This window comes from Hydra viridissima, unplaced genomic scaffold, assembly GCF_058129835.1.
Source record: "Hydra viridissima isolate aposymbiotic clone 2 unplaced genomic scaffold, HvirCarnegie_v1 scaffold_9, whole genome shotgun sequence".
Lineage (NCBI taxonomy): Eukaryota > Metazoa > Cnidaria > Hydrozoa > Anthoathecata > Hydridae > Hydra > Hydra viridissima.
In genome coordinates, this window is record NW_028324308.1 from 5,237,676 (window position 1) to 5,258,254 (window position 20,579).

The following is a 20,579-nucleotide window of genomic DNA, read 5'->3' on the forward strand; positions in this document are numbered from 1 at the left end:
ATTATAATAACATTTTTTTTGGATAAAATTAGTAACAATAATAATATTTCTAGGATTGATTTAATGATTTAGTTTAATTATTAAGCAATAAAGTCGTCACAAACTGAATAAAAATGAAAACAGAAAATAAAGAACGAGAATTTTAATCTTAAGCGAATTTTCAGAATTCAATACAGCATATTTTATTCAAAGTAAAGTATCTGAAATAATCTTTTATTTCATTTGGTCTTTGTTAAGTAAGGTTTTAGTTAAATAAAGGTCATAATTTAGTCTTAGTAAGTAAAGCTTTAGTTACTCATTTGGTTTGTTAAAGTCTTATACCCCATTTAACCCAAAAATAAAACTTGTTTTAATCGTGGTTATTTAAACGTGTGACGTATTTTTTCGTCCACACTGCTTTTTAAAACCTTGTTTCAAATAAATGAGTTTAAAAAACGGTAGCTAAATAAGACAACATCGCGAGGTTATTTTATCAAAAAACTTTTGTTTGGAAACCGAGAGGTCTTATAAATCTCCATGAAAAAAAAGGTGTAATGAAAAATTGGCAATAATAAATAATAAAGATAATGATAATAATAATAATAATAATAATAATAATAATAATAATAATAATAATAATAATAATAATAATAATAATAATAATAATAATAATAATAATAATAATAATAATAATAATAATAATAATAATAATAATAATAATAATAATAATAATAAAAATAATAATAATAATAATAATAATAATAATAATAATAATAATAATAATAATAATAATAATAGTAATAATAGTAATAATATCTAAAATCGAAAGAAATTATTTATAAACGTATTATATTAATATTCTCTCTTTTTATCTCTCTTACGTTATATATGATACATTTAAGCATATATTTATGTGTATTATAAAAAATGATTTGTGTTTAAATAACAGCTTTTTCTCCAATATCTTCGAAAATCGATAACTCTTCATTTCGTAAATTTTCCATTTTGTTCTTGTTTTTAAAAAAATACTTCCAAGTAGACGTGACCGAAATATTATATAAAAGAATATTTACTCGAATTAGCAAGTTAAAGTTTTACTCAGTTCCGTAAAAAATAAACCTGATTTATTGTGATGTGACAAGGATAATAGTTAAAAATGGTTTAAACTGAACACCGTTTTAAAAGCGAATGTTATTAAAACTCGGTTTTGTTAGTGTGAATAGGGAATTAGCGACTCATTTGGTTTAGTTACTAAGACCAAATTAGCGGAAAGTTTTTTATGTTGAAAAAGTTTTTTTCAGTTTTTTTAAATTTGAACAATCATTACATTTATGTACTCTATTTACATTATCATTACCTTTGCTTGCAGTAGAAATGATACAAAATAAAAGGGTAATAAGTGCTAGAGTCAACTTGCAACAAATATTTACCATGCTTACTGTAACCAATTGAATTCGTCAAGATAACTAGATTGAAAGAAGGAGTTTTATACGTAAAATGGGTTTTATTTTCTTTTAACATGCAATTCACAATTGCAAAAAAATTACTCGGTTTTTGTGGGAACACTTAGAATAGCAAATTGAATTATAAGAGTCATTAGAATGATTTCCATTAATATTGAACGTCTTTTGTAAGTAGGCGTGTTAAAATTTACATCATTGAGAAAGAAATACAAACAAATTCCAACTATAGAACTTATCTTGGATTGTTGCACTTTCGAAAAATGCGTTCAGAGTTTTTTGATCTGCAAAATCCAAGAATGCAAAGTGGATACACATACTAAATTTTTCTACTCTAAAGAATGCAAAGTGGATACACATACTAAATTTTTCTACTCTAAAGAAATACATTATGATAATTAAAAAATAGATTGTTAGGGGACCCGGACCTGGACTCTTTAGTTCTCTCATCCTTCCTTCCCGCTCCTATATATTGCTAAATAATGTTTTTTTTTGTTTTTTTTAACTAATTGCAAGTTTGTTTCGCAAACCAATTTTAAGTTACCTCCGTTCCTAACCCAAACTAATCTTCAGGACTGATAATATATTATTGGATAAAATTTCAATAAATCTTTTCTTCAATCCCGGTGAAAGTATATTTTTTCGGTGGATAAATACTAGTGTTTAATGATATCAATTTTCCGGTATAAAATCTATAAACTTCATCAACTTTTTATTTCAGAGTCTCAAGATTGCAGAGTTTGAGTAAATCTCGGGTTTTTAGTTTTTTAGCGTTAAAAGAAATTAGAGTGCTCAACTTTAATAAAAATTTCTGGTTTTTAGTTTAACAAATCAAAAAAAAAAACTTCTTCAAGCGTGTTTTCATTGATCGGTTTGAAACCAGCCTTAAAATGTAAATCAGCTTTTATTTAGGGTTATGAAATAAATATAAGCCAGTCTAGTTTTTTAGTTTTCAACGAGTTTGCAAAGGAGATAAAAGATAGCAATGAAAATAAACAAGATAATAAGAAACGAAAACAATGAGATAATACAATGAATTTTTGCTTTATTTACATTTTAGTGATCTACATTAACTTCTTTATTTTTCTTCCGTTTTGATTTATGTTTCTTGTGATGGTTTAGCACATTTTGATTTAAACTGCATCAAGGTGTAATCAAATCAATTTAGATGTTCGAATATTTAGTTTTCAGCGAAGAATAAAGAATTTATTACGTCTTTTAGATGTCTATACTTTTCAATATGATTCAGACAAATTGTAAACGAGTCGGTTATCTAGTAAATAATCAGTTATCAAATTATCTCTATAATGATCCCGGTCTGTTTCAACATTTTTTCTTTTCATTTGGAACTTTCCGGAAGGTATCTCTAGATACTTCTTTCAATTTTTCCAACACCCATCTTCATTACTAACAAGGATGTAAACAAAGTCCTAGTGCTCTATAGCAAAATTTCTCTTCACCATATTTAACGGGTTTTTAACGTTTAGTGGGAATACAAGTCCTTATGTCTAAAAAAAACACGGCGGGCTCGAATCGCTAAATAATCCAAAGTATTAACTCTTATAAACAAACAGGCTAACTTGCTTTAGTTTGCAAAATTTGCAGATTATATGCATAAATTTGAGTTTATTACAGAGGACGGTTAAAAAGCATAAAGATCTTTAAAATTTTTAAGAGAAGAATTGAGATTTTAATTCTTTTTTTCGTTTACTAATTTTACTCAAAAATCAACCTATTTTAAATCGCTAAGTAGTAAAAAGTTGTACACAGACTTTGATATTTATTGTAACTATTTTATCAATAACGTAATAGACGTAATTCAGATATGATTTTCGCGGAATTATATGTTTGAATAAGAATAAAACGACTTCAAAAATATAAAAAGATGACTCTTTATTGAAAATTATTAACATTCCAAGTACAAATGATTTTTTTGCAATGACAAAATATGCAATGTTCTCCCGTCGTTGTACAAAACTAGAAAATAAATAAAAGTGCACATTTTGTCCCTTGAACGAAAAGTGATCTTATAGAGACTCTTTATTTTAGTAAATTCCGTTTTAAGAGTTTTCTCAAAGATTTTAGTGAAGATTTCAACATTACGTTTCTAATGAAAATTCCTTGTGATACATCACTTCCTAAACAACTTCATATTCTCCTTTAATAGCTTTCATCAACGTACATGCAAAAACGATTCCAAGAAGCTAAACCAAAAATTAAATCTGTTTTTAGTTTCTACAACCATAGACTGAAACACAAAATAATATTAACTGCATTTGCTAATTAAAGATTACCTGAACAAAAGCAATACTTAATGCAATAACACCAACAACAACAAGATTCTTTTTAATAAATTCAGAAAAGCTGGATTTGCATCCAACTTTGTAAAGGGTTTTTGCACAATCATTGTCTTTATGACATGTTCTAACACCATTATCCAGACCACAGGTGTCATTTTTTGTAGCATTATTGAAATCAGATGATCCGTTATTACCACAACAATCAAATCTATCATGAGCCCAATCAAGAAATTCTTTTGCTCCAGGCTCTTCTTTGTTAAAATAATCTTTCACTGCTCTTTTTAATCCTTCACTTGCATAATCTTCAACCTAAACCAAATGAAAAAAGTAATATAAAGGTAAACATTTTTATTTAACACTTCACAAATAATTAAAATCCTATACTTTCTATATTTCAAACTGTGTTTACCTTCTTTTTATAGATAAATCCCAAAATACCAGCTATAATTTCTAATACAAAAATAAGTCCAAGCAACACAGCAAAACTTGTCACCATGCAATAGTTTTCTTTAATTGCACCACAACATCCCAAAAACCCTATCACAAAAACAATGACACCAACAATGATAATAAACACTGGGGTAGTAGCAAACTTGCTATCTGCGTATGTGAAGTAATCCCCATAATTACTTTTGATTATTGCACCAACAATTATTAAAGCCAACCCACTGAGCTAAAATTAAATTTGCAGTAAATTAAAAACAACAGAAAAAAAATCTGAAAGAGTTTTAAGCACATATACACTACACATCTAATGCAACTTTGTGAACAAAGATTAAAGTCAAAGCATCACTTAAAAATCATGTAATTGAACTTAAAGGTACATTCGACACTTAAGGTAGTATTGCAGATGAAAAAAAAAATTTTTTATTTTATTTTAATTTTAGATGTTTTTTTTTTTAAAAAAAAAAAAAAAAGAAAAAAAGAAAAAAAAAGAAAAAACTATCTTTGATAACAACAAGAGCAATTATAGGTTAGCTTTGTTATCCAAATTTAGATATGTAACATATTATAACCTAAACTTGTTAATAAGAAAATACTTTTCTTCACGTCTCTATAATCTTCAGTACACTTTTAAAGCAAGCTGAGGAACCAAATTACTTATGTGAAAACAGAAACATTTAGATAAAAATATAACATTCTTTACTTAATGTAAATCTTAAAATGTCTAGTAATGCTTGAGAAAATCTATTTAACTGGTTTAGGATGTTAAATAGAAGTAATTGGCAGAAAATTAATTTGATTTATTTATATGACTTGATTTAATTCATAGGCCATTGGAGTAAAAAACTATCAGTGACCAAACTCAAGTAAAAAGTATTTAAAATTTAATTTTATTAAAAAATATAGAGTAAAAAAACATAACCTTTTTTATTTATTTATTTTTTTTCAACTTAGTAACTATATTTTCTAATTACAAAATAATAGCCCTGTTTTGCTAAGTTTAAATTCCATAGTATAACAAAATGGCCCTTTGAAATAGATAAAATAATGGCTCTTTGAAACAGATAAAATAATGGCCCTTTGAATTAGATAAACAGATTGTTAGCTAAATGCAAATACCTAAAACACTTTAGGGAACATAACGGTTTAAATAATTTAAATTAAACATATTTCTGTGTACCACACTTAAAACCATATCTATTTGGTCATTTTTAAAGTTATATATTTTCTTAAAAAGTGATGTAGACCGCAAGTTAAATTAGCGACTAATTAATAAAAAAAAACAAAAACTTTTTCACTTAAAAAATAATGAAATCTCTTTTTATATAAGAAAGGTGAGAACTTTGAGGTGCAGGTTATGACATCTTCATTTTACTGAATGTAAACTTCTGACATTCTGTGAGGTTTAACATAAGACTTAAAAATGCCAGTATATGACATTTTTACTACTTTAAAAAATTTACTAATAAAAATTCATTCTTACCCAAAATAGGAAGTTAAAGAAGAACATAAGATATTTAATCACAGTCATTTTTCCTTCTACCATTTTTGCTATTTAATAGGTTTACAAGATGTCACTGAGCAGCTCTTAGTGGAAAGTGTAATAAATGTATTTCACACTAAAACGGGCGTGTTACATTTGCAAAAGACCACAATAGTTAGAACCGAGGCTTTTTAACAAACCAATCGTTTTGCAAGCAGTTCAAAGGTCAGTAATTCTTTTTAAAATTTTTGAATTATTCGCACACTGAGTGGGGTTTCTATTTCCATCGACATTTTTGTTTTATTTTCTAAAATAATGACAAACATTCAGTTAAAACAATTTGTTTTTAATGTTTTATTTGAATTTTTTTTATTTTGTACACATAAATAAAAAAACTTATGTCTTCTTTCGGTGCACTAAAAAATGTTTATTTTTACCACTGAATATGCGCAATTAAAAACAAGTCGTTTGTTCTTTTTCGTCTCAACTTATGTTTGAAATCTTTTTGCGTCTCAACTTATGTTTGAAATCTCACTGCGATGTAAAGCAATCTTTAAATAAACGAATAATTCTTCTGACTTGAACTGAAATTTCAAAGTCCAAGTCAAAAAGATATCGGAAAAAACCTATTGATTCAGCCGCAAAAAAATTGTAAATAAAAAGCTTATTGGCAAACGACATTAATACTAAAAATTGAACTTGATTTTTTCTTTTTCAAAAAAATTTTTATGGAAATTTTGGCACTGGAATTATATTATTCTCCAAAATCATGAAAAATTGAGTAAATATGATTTTACAACTTAATTGTCCTAAGAAGTTATTAAAATCTTAAATCTATCACGTTTTATTATTCCAAATTACGAAAAAAGCAGAAAATCTGGTAATAAATTTTCTCAATTGGAAGAATGTGATGATTCTATAAACAATATATTTGTTGAAATCCTTTGAAAGAAAAATATTTGTGTTTGGGATTAAAGTTTAAAACTGTTAGTTTAAAAAATTATTTATTTTTGTTACTTTTTTTTTTTTGTTTGTTGCTCAAATAAGAGGCCTTTTACATTCTTTCAGCAAAACACAAAACACACAAAAAAAAAACAAAAAAAACAAAAAAAAAAAAAATATTTTTGCTGTAAAAATTAGAACCGAAAAAAAATCAATGATCTTATCATTATTCATTCTTATTAAAAACTATGCGCATGAATTGTAATCGAGAAGCACATTTCTTTCAGATGAACCATTTTTTTCTGCTTAAAATTAAGAGCTTTTATTTCGATTGAAATTAAGAAACTTGTAAAACATTTTTTTAAACCACTTTCCTTTCTCTGTTTTCTGTTCAGCTTTACAAATGAGACAAGACTCGATAAATATATGTGTACATATACCTATATATATTTATATGTATATACAAATTTCTAATAAATAAACAAAGTTTTTATTACGCGAATAAAAATATCAGCCGAGCAATTTAATCCAGTGCTCGTTTATGAGTACAGAAATGTTTTTGATCAAAATTTGCAAACATCGTTAAAAAAAATTCAAAAATTGAAGAAACGTACAAAAAAACCATGTAACTTCAAAACGCATTAATTTTTCTATAAAAATCAAAAATATTGATAGCTTTTGTTTCTGTTACTTCGATTTCGTTTAAAAACGTCGTCTTTATCATCGTCTCTTAACATGGAATTGTCGAAAAAGGGTAAAGGAATAAATAAATCCACTAGAAAAAGAAAAAAACAAAAACAAAAATCAAATACAATAAAAACTTTATCGGAGAAATGACATAAATTTCGGATATAAAAAAAAAACAACTGAAAACATTCAAAACGTATTATGAAGATGTGAGAAGATTTATGAAGATAAAATAAGCAGTAAAGCTAGATAATCTTGGACCGAAATTAAAATAAAAACTAACCTCGCTATCTTAATTGGAAGAATGGTCATCTTTATCAGAAGTAGCATCAAGGACAAGTTTAGCGCCTTTACCTAGTCGCTCCCACAACAAAGATAAGTGTTTCTTTAGTTTGCTCGTATCTTTATCCATTTTCATGGGTGGAAGTGCAGCTGGATTAAGCACATAGGTTGTAAGTTGGGATTTGACAAATTTTTAGATTGTAAAGGAATAGGTTATATTAGGTGGGTTTATATAAAGCAAACTCACAATTTTGGTCTTTTGAACTCTTCGAGAGACAAGTCTTGATCAAATAGCATATATTGACATCAACTACTTCCTCCCAGCTCTTAAGCAAAACGCATATTAAAATCGTCGACTCAAAATTAGATTCAGATACGTGATTATTAAAATTAAACACGTTACCTGCCCTGAAGTATCAGAGACGTTAGCAGTTACAACATTTTGAAGAATGGCAAAGTCATCGTCTGACATCGAGACAAAAAGCCTAAAGTAAGATGTTTTATTAAAGGCGCAGGTTTTGTTTTTAGTTTTTGACACACATTAACTCAGCAACCATCATGACCGTCAATTGCAAATTTACGTCATTGGCATTAACTCTATAAGCTTACATTTATAATTTAATCCTACTCACTTGATAAGCAAATTGATTAGTTTTGTTCCACTTGACAATGCATTACCGGCGTGCAACAACGATAACTGTGTGTTTTCTATTTGCTCTCCTAGAGCGAGTAACTAAAATATAAAACAATATAACACCGACGCATAAGAATGATTTATATTGTCATAAGGGAATTGATCAAGTTATTTCTCTTGATTTTACTGGACATTACTAACTTTCTTTCATAATTATCTTAGATCAAAAAAAATAATAAACAATAAAAAGCGACATAGTTATCAATAAGTAGGTAGAAAGTGGAAACAAGAAACGGGTTAAGAATATCTGACTTTTGTTTAAAACGAAATATATTTAACAAAGACAATCGAAGATTACGCGGGAAAAACCACAGATTCTCAATTTCACAAACTTTCTCATTTGCAACCTTTTCATCATATACTACTGCTTTCCTATTATTTCTGACAATATGCAAACGAAAAGACCACCGTCATCAGGCACTATCGCATTGTTTAAAAATCTTTAACATTAGACTACTGAAGTCTTTAAGCACAAAATTCCATTTTTCTCAAAAGCATAAAAAGTGGACAACTGTGGGTCTTCCCCTGTAGGCTTCAATTGTAACATCTCTTCTCACTTAGTAACATTTGTCACCATAATAAGCCTACCTGTTTATATGTTCCATCTAGCAGAGTATCAAGGTGAGCTAACGGAGCGGGTGTTTTGTCTTTAAATCTTGTTAAAAGTCTTTTTTGAATAACGCGAAACTGGTGAGCTCGTTGCGCGAGCATTTTCGAATACAAATCCAACGACTGTCGCAGCTCGAAATGTTTGTCGATTAAGAGAAAATACTCTTGGTGGGGAATTGGACCTTGAAATGAGCAACAAAATTGTACACCACTCTAAAGTAAATTCATAGGAATATTCCGGTGGATAACTATTGGTACTCATATCTTTCAAGCCAAATGATTAAGATAATTTATCCTAACTTATTCATTCAAACGATTTGTTATTTCTTAAAGTTGCTTAACTTTCCAAAGTTATGCTAACCAAAAATTCCGTGTTAATTTAAATCCTTTTTTCTTTTAAAGCTTTACTAATCAACAAAAACTCACTGAGTTTTTTTTGTGAAAATTCTCTAATCTTGTTATTAACGTCTTTAGAATAAGCCACATAGCTTCGAATGAATCACATTGCAAACGATAACGATCTACGAAATAGTGTAATAGTCCTAAATTAAATCATATTTAATTCCAAAATTTTAATCCAATAAAAAGAAAGAGGACCGTTCATTATGGATGTCATGTAATTGTGTGATGTAATTGGGAAGTTTGTAATTGTGCTGCCGTGAAATTTTGTGATCATTTTAACTTTACATTAGATAAAACATTCGCAGACAAAAATTTTATTAATAACAGTTAATAATTTAACCTTTTTTAACAATAAACACTAATAAGAAAGTTAAATCTAAATATTTGTTTTGAATATTGAATGCAAAAAAAAAAAAGAAAAGATAAACAGTGAGGTTAACATATTGTAACAGTATTTTTCATTTTATGAGGCTATTTTTATAATTAACACCATCTTTTTTTATAACTTTCATCTTTTTTTTTTTTAATGAAATAAATGCAAAACATAAAAATATTTATTTTGCTATTAAAAAAATCTAAAAAGCTAAACAATAAAAGTAAAGGCAACATTTTGAAATTTATATTCTCTTTTGAAAAAAAAAAAAATTTTTCATAGGATGATCATCTTTTAAACATTGCACCATGCTGACAGAACCATATTGTTTAGCAACTTTGGTAAACCAAGGCATTTATTTATAACAATAGAATCTTATTTTCTGATCCCTAGCACTTACTCTAAAGTGAAAATAACAACAAAAACAAATAGACTATAAAATTACATTCACAAGATTTTACAATTATTTTATTACAAAACTAAGATTTATATTTCACTGAATTTAAAAACGAGCAATAAAAAAGGAACTTTAGACCACCATTATGATTTTTTATGGTAAAGTGTACCATTTTGGTATTGCAAGCTTTTCTGGGCTTTTATAGGATTAATAAACTTGATTAAAAGTTACTCCAAAAAAGAACATACTTGTTTGTTTAGATGCAATCACAGTTACAGTAGGACCACCATAGTACTGAATACCAAGTCCACTTACTGGTATGACAGCATCACTAACCATGTCTAAAAATATAGCTTTCATAAATGTTTTTTTAAAAAAAGCATAATGTTTTTTAAAACTTTATATCATAAAGCCACACAAAAAACACTGGATTTTAGAGTACTAATATTAAAAGATTGAAAATGAATAAACCTGGGAAAAGTTCCCCCAAATTAACTGTATCTTTATTCACATCAATAACCAACTGAAGTAAAGAGGAAAAAATCTATAAATCTTATTAAGGGTAAAAAAATAGTTGCTCTTTCAGAATAAGAAACTTTATCCAATGTCAAGGTTTTAATAATTCAAACGTATCATTCTAAAGAACCTTATTTAGTGCTACTTTTAGCGGTGGAGCACCAAATGCAATAATATCCAGTGGTAGTTCAAATGACATTTGAACAACTCGTGGTGCATCTACAATAAAAGTAACAAAGAGACTGATAACAAACCTCTCATTTTAAGGGGAAACTCTGTTTACCTTTATTCTTAAATAACTAAGAAGCTAAAAGCAAATTTAAAATACTGCTTCTATAAAAAGTCTCCATAGGAAATTTAAGCGTACCTGAGTCTGTTATGTAACTCGCTGTGACATAAACATCAAGATCAGATGGCAATGAGCTTGCCAATGTGCAAAAGTACACATTAATTGAAGTGACTAAAGATTTGTTTCCTTAAAGTAAATAAAAAGTTAATCAAAAATACTGCAAGATAAAAATTTATACCATGAATTATACTAATAAACTTTTTTTTGTATGCAACTTTTGAACTCAAAATTTTTTTCAATATGTAAAAATGATATGAAGAATCTTGTAGTTCATTCATAAGTTCAAATATATGGATGTTTAAATTTTCTAGGAAAAGTTTTTTTTTACATAAAATTTATGTAATAACATAAAATATATTTCTTTTTTTTTTAAATACATTCCTTGAAACAGTATTTCTTTTGTTATAGTTACACAGTTGTACAACTGCATAAAAAGCACAAATTAATATTTCATATGAATTATAGCGCACATATCAATTTGTTTTAAGGAGCAAATTGATGTGGGGAGAGTTGCTTATATGATAAACTTATATAAAAAGATTTCTTAACCAGCAAATATGATATTTTAAATTGAGAATCATTTCAAATGTGACAGGAAAATTTATTTTCAACTAAAAATACCATTCTTGATTTAAAGTTTTTCAGACATCAAAGAGAAATAGTTGAAACTAAATGTACCAAGCATTGTAGGAATAGTAAGCATTGATGGCATAGAAACAAGGAAGCTGATAAACTTGACAAAAAGCATCTTTTCTATTTTGTGTCTGACAAACATGATTGTAGAAAACATGAAGATTATTGAGGTGACTGGCTTAAGTAAGGATACCTGTATTTGACATTGGAAGCTTTGTGACAATTAGAATGGTCAGAGATTTCAGAGCTGACCAAAGCTTTGCATACTAGATACAACAAACCTGGTTTGCATAACAATTTAATCTACCAGCTAGAGTTATAAATAAAAACAGACTCAGTCTTTAGTTAACTAGGTCCTTTCCTAATTAAAAAATCAACATGGTGTACTAATTCTAAATCTTTTTTGAAACAGTTTGAGGAAAAGAGATCTTGCAAACAAAATATTGAAGATAAAACCAATTTGGAGGTCTGGACTAATAAAACACTCCTGTCAATAATGAAGACAAAACCACTTTGTCAAACCTATTTACTATGAAACCACTTACTTTGTCAAACCTTTTAAAGTAATATTACTGAATCTCCTCTCACAAGCCACAACATCCACAGTAAAAAAATTTGCAAACACACTAATGAGAATACTGAACGTATGTCTTTGGATTGGTGAGAAGAAATGGAAAACTAACATCTAATTAATGGAATATTACACATATAAATAAACATTTTTTGCATTTCCACTTTTAAAAACTTTTTTTCTCTAAATATAATTAAATTGAATATTTTTGTTTGACAAATCTTACAAGGTATAATTTGATAATCATGCCTAATAGGGTTTGGTTATTTAGGTTATTAAAAATTGTTATATCAATATAAATTAAAGTATATATGTCATTGGTATTTACATATCTAATACAAGTTGAGGTACTTGTATTGATACTTGCATACCTAATATAGGAATATGTATTTGTGGGTGTGAACATAGAATAGGATGTTTTGTAGAGCAGCAGACTGTAATATTTTCAACTGGCTTGATACTATTCCATTCCAGAACAATCTATAAAAATCAAGTTTCAATTACAAAAAAAACCATAAAAAACAAAAGAATAAACTTAGAAACTTTTGTTGTTGCTAGAAAGTGCTAATGTAAAGGCTACATAATTAACCCTGATGAATAATGAGAATTAATTATGTAATAAAAGCTAATAAGTGATATTAATTGGCTAATAAAGCTCAACAAATATTTTGCCAATATAAGATTTTTAAAAGAAATACCTCAACAGTGAGGGAAGGTGAATTTGCATGGTCACCATCATTGTCAATTAACTCTTGCGACTTCTAAAGTTAAGTACACTGAAACTTTTTTGTTTAAAAGATTAATAAACATTACCTTAAACTTTTACTTTTTTGCATGAAATTTTCATAACACCAAGCTTTACATATAACAAAATGCTTAATGTAAAACACAAGCATAAAATAATATAAAACATAAAGCAAGAGCAACTTTTTCACAAAAAGTTGAAGTTTTAGGAACAGTATCTTTTTTGTGCTACATATTTTTTTATCATCTATTTGTTTAGCAGTGAATGAGATGGATTGAAGAAAAAAGAGCTCTATGTTTTGTATTACAAAAAAAAAAAAAAAAAAAAAAAAAAAATACACTGATAATATCTTAAATGTTAAATATGTTAAAGTGCTGTTACAATTTTCACAATCTCAGTGATAATTTCAGAAGCTACAATTGCTAAATCCTTAGTATTTTAAAAGAAAAACATAAGTATAGAAAAAGTTAGTAAAAAGAAACTCACTGAAATTTCATCTAACTTATCAGGTAACACAACTCTTAATACTAGAGGTTCTTTTACCACAGATGTTTGAACATCTAAAACAGTTTATTTTTAAAAAGCAAAATTTTAATGTACAAGTAAAAAACAAACAATTAAAAAAAGTTGATAATATTGGAAGACATAAAACACAAGTCATTTTAAAACATTTTTTCTGCACTTATGTGTTTTCAGAATTCAAAAAAAGTTTTATCTATAGTAGTCCAATGGTCAATCCCAGCACTCCAAAAATTATCAGCTTCATAAATTTTATAGATCAAGTGAGGCAGGTTCATATACCAATATATAAAAAAATAGATTTTTTTATCTGTATATTCAAAAAATATGAAAAAATAGATTTTTTTTCTTCCTTTTTTAACCAGTGTGAATATTGAGTGTAAAATGATTTTATAATTTCACATTGAATTTTTTAACAGATAATTTAAGCTTTTTTAGCCAAAATTTTAACCAATTATCAGTTACAACAAGTAAATCTGCTTGGCTATCTTCTTCTTTCCTCAAAAAGATAGCCAAGAAGATAGCCATGTAGTCTTGATCAAGTTTAATAGAATGCTCCACAGTATCATTTACAAGAAGATTGAAGATAAAGTTTCCACAACCGATACAACATGGAGTTAATTCTCAGTCTGCTTAACTGATTCTTGTTATTTCCATCTCACATGAACTTATTTTAGTAAAAATATGAGAAAGACCAGCTTTCAGGTCAATGAAATCATGGATTTTCTTTACATTCTTGTAAATTGTAATATCAGATTTTTGCCTTCTGATTCTATAAATGGCAGATTTATACTAAATTAAGAGCTAACTGATGTAATATGATTTCTGTTTGTATTCCTATCAGTTAGAACATTTAAAAACATTTGAAAAGTGCTAAAACTTTTTAATTACATTCAAAGTCATTCTCCTAAGTTATTCAACTATATTAACAACAATTTTAAAATTAAATTTAAAAAAGTAATGTTAATTACCATTATATGCAGTTCATTGGCTTATTGACAACAGGCCATTTAGGACAAACCTGTGTTTTCCCTCTACTCAATTAAGGTAAACACTGTTTAACCAAAAAGTTTCCAGCCCTCTAAAAATTCCTTAATTGCTTTAACTAGAGAATCTGCTACGCCATCTTGCACAATTGTAAGGCCCAATAGTTGCACTTCAAGAAGATCTGGTGAACTTTGTAAACTTTACCAAATTTGGTAAAGTCAAAATTTTTACACAGCTAATTTTGACTTTACCAAATTCAAAGTACATTTTTAGACTTTTACCCTTTGCAAAATGCCATAAAATAATCTTTAATACGACATGCAATTTTATTTATACTCTAAAGCTTATTTTTGAAAATGTGTATATAAACCAAAAACTCTACCCTTTTCTTCTCTAACCAGCAATGTATACGGTTATGTATATTTAGGTGGTTGGAGAAGGGGAATTTCAAAAAGATGGCACTGAAAATTGCAATCATCATATACATTTTTTTAACATACTGCAAATGCAGAGAAAGAGCTATAAGCAATAACATGTGACTCTGCAGCACTTGATGTAGAAAATTTACTAAGCTGATAATTTTCAGACTTATGGAACCATAGTAGTGATAGAGGAATTTTCTGAAAATAAATACCAAGGGTCACTAAAAAACTAATTTTGGTATTTACTTAAAACTTTCATGTTTTATGCTCAATTGAAGATAATGAACACAGTTTGTACCTGCACCGCTTTCACAAGCTTGAATAAACTTATTTAAATCTTTCAACTCTTTGTCTAATGCCTAAAATACATTTAAATCTAATATAAAGTCTCACAAAGAAGTTATTTTGTTAAATTGTTTAGAAATTTAATAAATGCACATCAAAATAGTTTAGTAAGCTATTTAATAAACTCACATCAAAATTATTTTCACGATCAACTGTTTTAGGCATTGTGAATAATGAAGGGCTGGTTCCTAAGTAGGAACAGAAAATATGACCATGCTCGTTGAGTGTTACAATAACTCCCTGTAAACCACTAAATTTTATAATTAGTTAAGAATAAAACTATTAAAATTGAAAATAATACACATAAATACAAAAAAGAAATCTTTCCTTATTTGCAAACTAACTTACAATTAAAACAAAAACAATTTTTAAATAAATTAAGTGAGAAGCAATTAGTTACTCACTTATAATTTAAAACTCTAATAGCTGAAAATTAAAAAAACCCAAATAAACCCATATAAACCTCATTCTTAGGTTTATTACTAAGTTTCAGCAAATTTAAAAAAATCTATTTTGCTTACTCAAAATGTCCAATCTTACAAGAAACAGGATCATTTGGAAGTTGTGCAGCCCAGACTAAAAGATGATCTTCATACACAAGCAGCATAGATGAATAAGTGCAAACTAAACTTATCTTCACATTTGAACTACCTATAAAAAATATTTAAACGTAAAGTTTCTGCCAGGTCTTATAAAGATCCCCTCCTAAAAAAAACTACTCCTTTATTTGTTCCAAACCTGGTTTGCTGTATGATAAAAAACAGTTTGGGGTATACTCTAATTTCTTCATATGTATAATATCACCAGAGGTACTTATAGTGAACAATGACCTCTCACCTAGAAAGTGAAGTGAAAAACTGTTTTAAGAAATTAAAAATCAGTTGCATGAAAAAATAAAAAATTGAAGTTAATGTGACTCAATTACAACAAATCTAGAATTGAAAATACAATCTAGAATAAATTCTAAACTAGTAAATTAGCCCAATAAAATTGTTGCACATAAGTTTCTTAATAGCATTTTTTTAGGTTTCTGGTGATTTCATTTTTTTGTCTACATAATAAAAATTCTCCATTTTGATTATCTAAACATTAATTTAAAAAAATATTTTTATATGGTAATAGAAACCTAGCACTTCAATGGAGCCTCCAGATAATTGTATTGAAATTAAATGCTCTCCCAACATCCGTGACCAATCAGGCTGAAAGTGGAAGACAATAAGACTTTTTTTTTATCAACTGCAACAGAATATTATAATCATTTTTAAAAAATAAATTTGATTTAAAACAACAGAATAGTATAATTAACAAAATCAACAATTGGCTATTGTTTTTCAAAAATGATAGAAGATTATCATACCACAGCCTTTTTTGAATTTTTCCCACTGACAGATGATGATGCCAGGGTTCTGTATCTGTAGAAAAGAAATATGTAGAAAAGAAATAAAATTATGAAGTCAATTGAGAATAATTTTTTTATGGCGGGATTAAAGTAAAACTTTTTTTAAAAATCAACAAAAAGAGAAAAAAAAAGAAGAAATTCTCTAACTTGTAACATTGCAAGCTTCTATCACTGGCACCAAACAAAAATGAATCACTTGAACTAATGTAAGCAAATGGTCCAGGTAAAAGAAAGTCAGGAAGAAAAGCTTGAAATGCAAATGCTTCTTGTTCATAAAATGTTACAACACCATCCATCGAAAGAACAGCAATAAAGTCTTTATCTATATAAAAGTAAACTGTCAATTTTTCTATGAAAACCTTTTTTTATCACAGGAATAAAAAAAGGCTAACTAAATCTATTTTGTTTTTGAAAAAAAAAAAATCTATTTTTTTTTTAAAAAAATAAAAAAGAAAACATTTCCATTTTAATCATGGAAAACAGACATGAACTTTTAATGATTCCTTGAAAGTTTAATAAAGACAACAGTTTAAGAAATATGATTATATGCTTTTTACATTATTCATGTACAACCCTCAGATAATATATAAAAAGAAGTATAAAGAAAATTGAGTGTAGCATAAAGGTCTCAGTTCATAAACTGTAAAAATACGAATCAAAACATGTTAATAATATATTATATTTATTCAAATATTCATATTTTTGTTCTACAATAATATTGTATATATGGTAAAAGTTACCTTACTACTAATAATGATCAAAATCTAAAGGCATAAAAATTTCAACGCAATCGATACTTACAAATAGAAAACTTAAAATAAATAGAAATTTTAAAAACACACAAACAACCAGAAAATACAGAATTTTAGTTTTTTCAACTTGAATGTTTTATATTTTGTTGCTGAGGTGAAGTTCCTGAAAAGGTTTGTCCTTTACGTTCGTCACTTAGAAATTCATAAACTGTCACAAAATCTGTATTTTCACATTTGCTATGGTCAATATTGTCCGCAACTTTATTCTGTTCATTGCATGTTGAACTTGCCAAATTAGAGCTTGGTCTCACTTCATTTGCAGGTAGTAAAGAAAAAAACAAAGAGCTATCTATGGCTTTTGTTTGCGACTTTGCAGAATGACATCTAAACATTTTACTCTCAACTAATCATTCTTTAAATATTCGTTAGTAATTTCATTTTTTCTTACCCAATTTAAAATCCAACACAGATTATTAACCTCTCAAAAAACAACTGTTCAGATTATGGTGTTATAACCAACACGAACACAATGGTTACTATTATGTGCTTTTATTCTTTTTTAAAATAGTCTTTTAACAACTGTCAGTGAACTTCTGAATGGAAACCATTACAAAACATTTATAAAAAACATTTCTTTGAATTTTGTTTTAATATTTAAATATTTCTATTGTTTTTTTAACAATTATAAAAATCTCCAACAGTTTCATACTAATTTCTGGGTAGCATAAAAAAAAACATCCTTCTCTATACTAATCATTAATTAATCTAAATGAACAATAAAAATATCATAGAACAAGAGCTATGATAAATGCAACTTTTTTCATTGATGAGAGAGACAAATATTTTCAAGGAACTTGCTGTGTTTTTATAAAAATGAAAACATTTATCAAATAAATGATTAATGAATTAAGTAGAAAATTAATTATGCAGAAAAATAACTAGAAAAAGATAAGATTAAAAACAAAACATTTAGATAAGAAAACATGAAGCTTAGCTGTGGCGACAAGAAGATGCAGAAGTGTTTTTTCATTAGATAGATAAAAAAAATTATAAAATAATAACTAAATGATCTTTAAAAAAACATAATTTTATAGTAGTTACATAATACATAGTCAATATGTTTACTGAAATCATTTCCTTATAATTCTTTATTTTATAATAAATCTATTAGCCTTTTTTTTTTTTATCATAGTATATTGCACTTTCATTGTTTGATTTCTGTAGTTAAAGCACTTAAAATAAATATGGACTTTTTAACACAAGCTACTCATGTAACTGGTCTGTTCCTTAATTTAAATTAAGTTATTTACTAAATGACTTTCTAATTAAAAAAATAAATAAAAAGAATGTTATAAATATTTTGATATCCTGTCTGAAATAAAAATAATCAATAAAACACAACATTTTTATGAGAAATCACAGAAATTTTTATGTAAAGTTTCTTTTAAATTATTTTATGTAGCTACCTTTTAGACCACCGAATGATCCATATGTCATGCTTGATGCCACACGATCCAATCGATGCTCATATATCAGATTGGTAGAAAAAAACTGACTTTGTTCAACTGAACTAACAATACCTTTAAAGTAAAAGCATGTAAAAAAAGAGATAATCATATAAAACAACCAGAAAATGGGAAAAAATTGTAAAAGGTTTTTAAAAAAAGTCTCTCACATGCAACAGCATAGATACTTAGACATCTTGGGTGCAGCACAGAGAGCTGAATTTTATCACTACCACTAAAATAATCAATCTTTCAATCAAAAAAATTCAGACATTTTTTTAATAACTTTTTTACAAGGACAAAAATTTTTTATTACTCAAATCTTTAAATTTTTAAAAAAGATAACAGAATACATATTCTAGAAAATTTTAGTACTATTTGGAAAAAAAGAAATAAAAACTAAACTGTTATGAGTGAAGAATAAACTATCAATTGAGAAAAACTTTTGAATTATTTAGATTATAGTGAGCAACTTTAAAGAACACTTACGAAACAAATCTACCAGTCTCGATTTGAATTATTGGATAACTGAGTTGTGTTTCCATCATAAGGTTACTTGCTTTAAAGCCACCTTTTTCTGCAGTGAAAATACGCAACACACCATTTAATGAACCAACTACAACTTTGTCTGAAGTAAATGAAAAGCACTTTCTTAACATTCAAAATGTTGTTGTTGGCTTGCAGTACTAAACCAGAGATGGACCCTTTTTAATTTTTTTTTTTTTATCAAATTGAAAGTTTAATTGGTAGTGTAATTCAAATAATATTTTCTGTATTATACAACTTAAATCTAACTTAAAAAGTGAGAAGTATATGGAGTTGAACCAAAGCCATGATAAATAATTATGGATCCATAAGCCTAGGTGCTGTGTTATAAACACTTTTTTTTAAGTACACTAATAACATACATAAAACAGTACTTTTGTTAATCTGCACTTGAGAAGAAATCTGATAAGAAATATCATTCATTTGCCTGCTTTTAGAGAATATAAAAAAGTAAACTCATATTGCTATTCAGCTCTTTCAACATTTTTTTCAAAAAAAAATCAATATCAATATCTGATTTCAAAACGAGATGTTTTGTATTTCAAGACAAATGCAAATTGCAGAAATGATTTCCATTTTTCTTTCATTATTCTGTGTATTTTCAGATTTTCTGTATTGTGTGTTTTACTCAATATTGTTTTAATCAATTATGATAGAACATGTTGAAAATTTCATGACTGGCTTTAAAATTGAGAGTGTTAATTCTTGTCCTAAAAAAAAGCCCTTCTGGTCCACTGTAATTAAAATTGCAAATGATATATATAGGTCATTGAAATCAATTTTACAAGTAAAAAAAAAAAAAAGGGTTCATTTACCAAGACCATTTGAGTTGTTGTCAATGTTTGCCAAACATAAGCCTCCCTGGTCAAATTCTTCTTCAGCTGTCCCACAGCAAGTACTACACCATTCTCGTGCTTGAAACAATGACATATTAAATCTAAAGAATTTGACCACAACTCTGTGATTAACTTCTTCTAATTGTTTTTTAACAATTATGTTTGAAAAAAATCCATTTTTTCATTGTCTATCATCAAAAACCTATCTTGCTTACAAAAGAAATAGTAAATTTTATAAGAAAAAGTAACAACTATGGTTTTAAAAACATATTACACAACTATGTATAAAATTAGATTGGAAAAAGATAAAAACAATAATAAAACATTGCTTTATGCCAAAATCAGAAATTGTTATGTCTTCACTGTCTAATTCCTAATTTTTTTATTGGATACCGTAGCATT

General features: G+C 27.1%; 2 protein-coding genes across 5 annotated transcripts; both read right to left on the bottom strand.

The window, feature by feature from the left end:
• Positions 1-3,315: 3,315 nt before the first annotated feature.
• LOC145186163 (23 kDa integral membrane protein-like) lies at positions 3,316-5,968 on the bottom strand. Its single transcript, XM_080062256.2, has 4 exons — positions 5,667-5,968; positions 4,149-4,412; positions 3,734-4,048; positions 3,316-3,643 (listed from the first exon to the last, which is right to left on the bottom strand). The coding sequence occupies exons 1-4, from the start codon at positions 5,727-5,729 to the stop codon at positions 3,578-3,580; spliced, it is 708 nt and encodes a 235-aa protein (XP_079918382.2). The 5' UTR covers positions 5,730-5,968; the 3' UTR covers positions 3,316-3,577.
• Positions 5,969-7,035: 1,067 nt separating this feature from the next.
• Positions 7,036-20,394, bottom strand: LOC145186162 (protein PTHB1-like). 4 transcript variants are annotated; one of them, XM_090096965.1, is made up of 25 exons: positions 20,157-20,394; positions 19,285-19,423; positions 18,966-19,030; positions 18,757-18,870; positions 16,686-16,860; positions 16,497-16,551; positions 16,266-16,338; positions 15,878-15,976; positions 15,661-15,790; positions 15,269-15,389; positions 15,093-15,153; positions 13,353-13,426; positions 12,820-12,882; positions 12,493-12,601; positions 10,936-11,043; positions 10,699-10,787; positions 10,524-10,575; positions 10,301-10,393; positions 9,307-9,401; positions 8,860-9,093; positions 8,210-8,310; positions 7,981-8,062; positions 7,825-7,903; positions 7,579-7,727; positions 7,036-7,383 (listed from the first exon to the last, which is right to left on the bottom strand). In XM_090096965.1, the coding sequence occupies exons 1-24, from the start codon at positions 20,269-20,271 to the stop codon at positions 7,588-7,590; spliced, it is 2,466 nt and encodes an 821-aa protein (XP_089953091.1). In that variant the 5' UTR covers positions 20,272-20,394; the 3' UTR covers positions 7,036-7,383; positions 7,579-7,587. The 4 variants fall into 4 exon arrangements, with proteins under 4 accessions (XP_089953091.1, XP_089953094.1, XP_089953092.1 ...); XM_090096968.1 differs by having other exon boundaries at positions 15,269-15,327; positions 20,157-20,280; XM_090096966.1 differs by lacking the exons at positions 18,757-18,870; positions 18,966-19,030; positions 19,285-19,423; positions 20,157-20,394 and adding an exon at positions 17,739-17,776.
• Positions 20,395-20,579: the final 185 nt, after the last annotated feature.

Excerpts from the sequence above, each read along its gene's own strand:
- LOC145186163 (XM_080062256.2), bottom strand. The coding sequence starts at position 5,729 with ATGGTAGAAGGAAAAATGACTGTGATTAAATATCTTATGTTCTTCTTT. Across the intron at positions 4,049-4,148 it reads GATTTATCTATAAAAAGAAG|GTTGAAGATTATGCAAGTGA; the intron begins GTAAACACAGTT and ends CATTTGGTTTAG. Across the intron at positions 3,644-3,733 it reads TAAGTATTGCTTTTGTTCAG|CTTCTTGGAATCGTTTTTGC; the intron begins GTAATCTTTAAT and ends TTTTTGGTTTAG.
- LOC145186162 (XM_090096965.1), bottom strand. The coding sequence starts at position 20,271 with ATGTCATTGTTTCAAGCACGAGAATGGTGTAGTACTTGCTGTGGGACA. Across the intron at positions 16,861-18,756 it reads ATCATTCGGTGGTCTAAAAG|ATAAAGACTTTATTGCTGTT; the intron begins GTAGCTACATAA and ends ACTTTTATATAG. Across the intron at positions 10,576-10,698 it reads TAAAAGTAGCACTAAATAAG|TTGGTTATTGATGTGAATAA; the intron begins GTTCTTTAGAAT and ends TCTTTACTTCAG.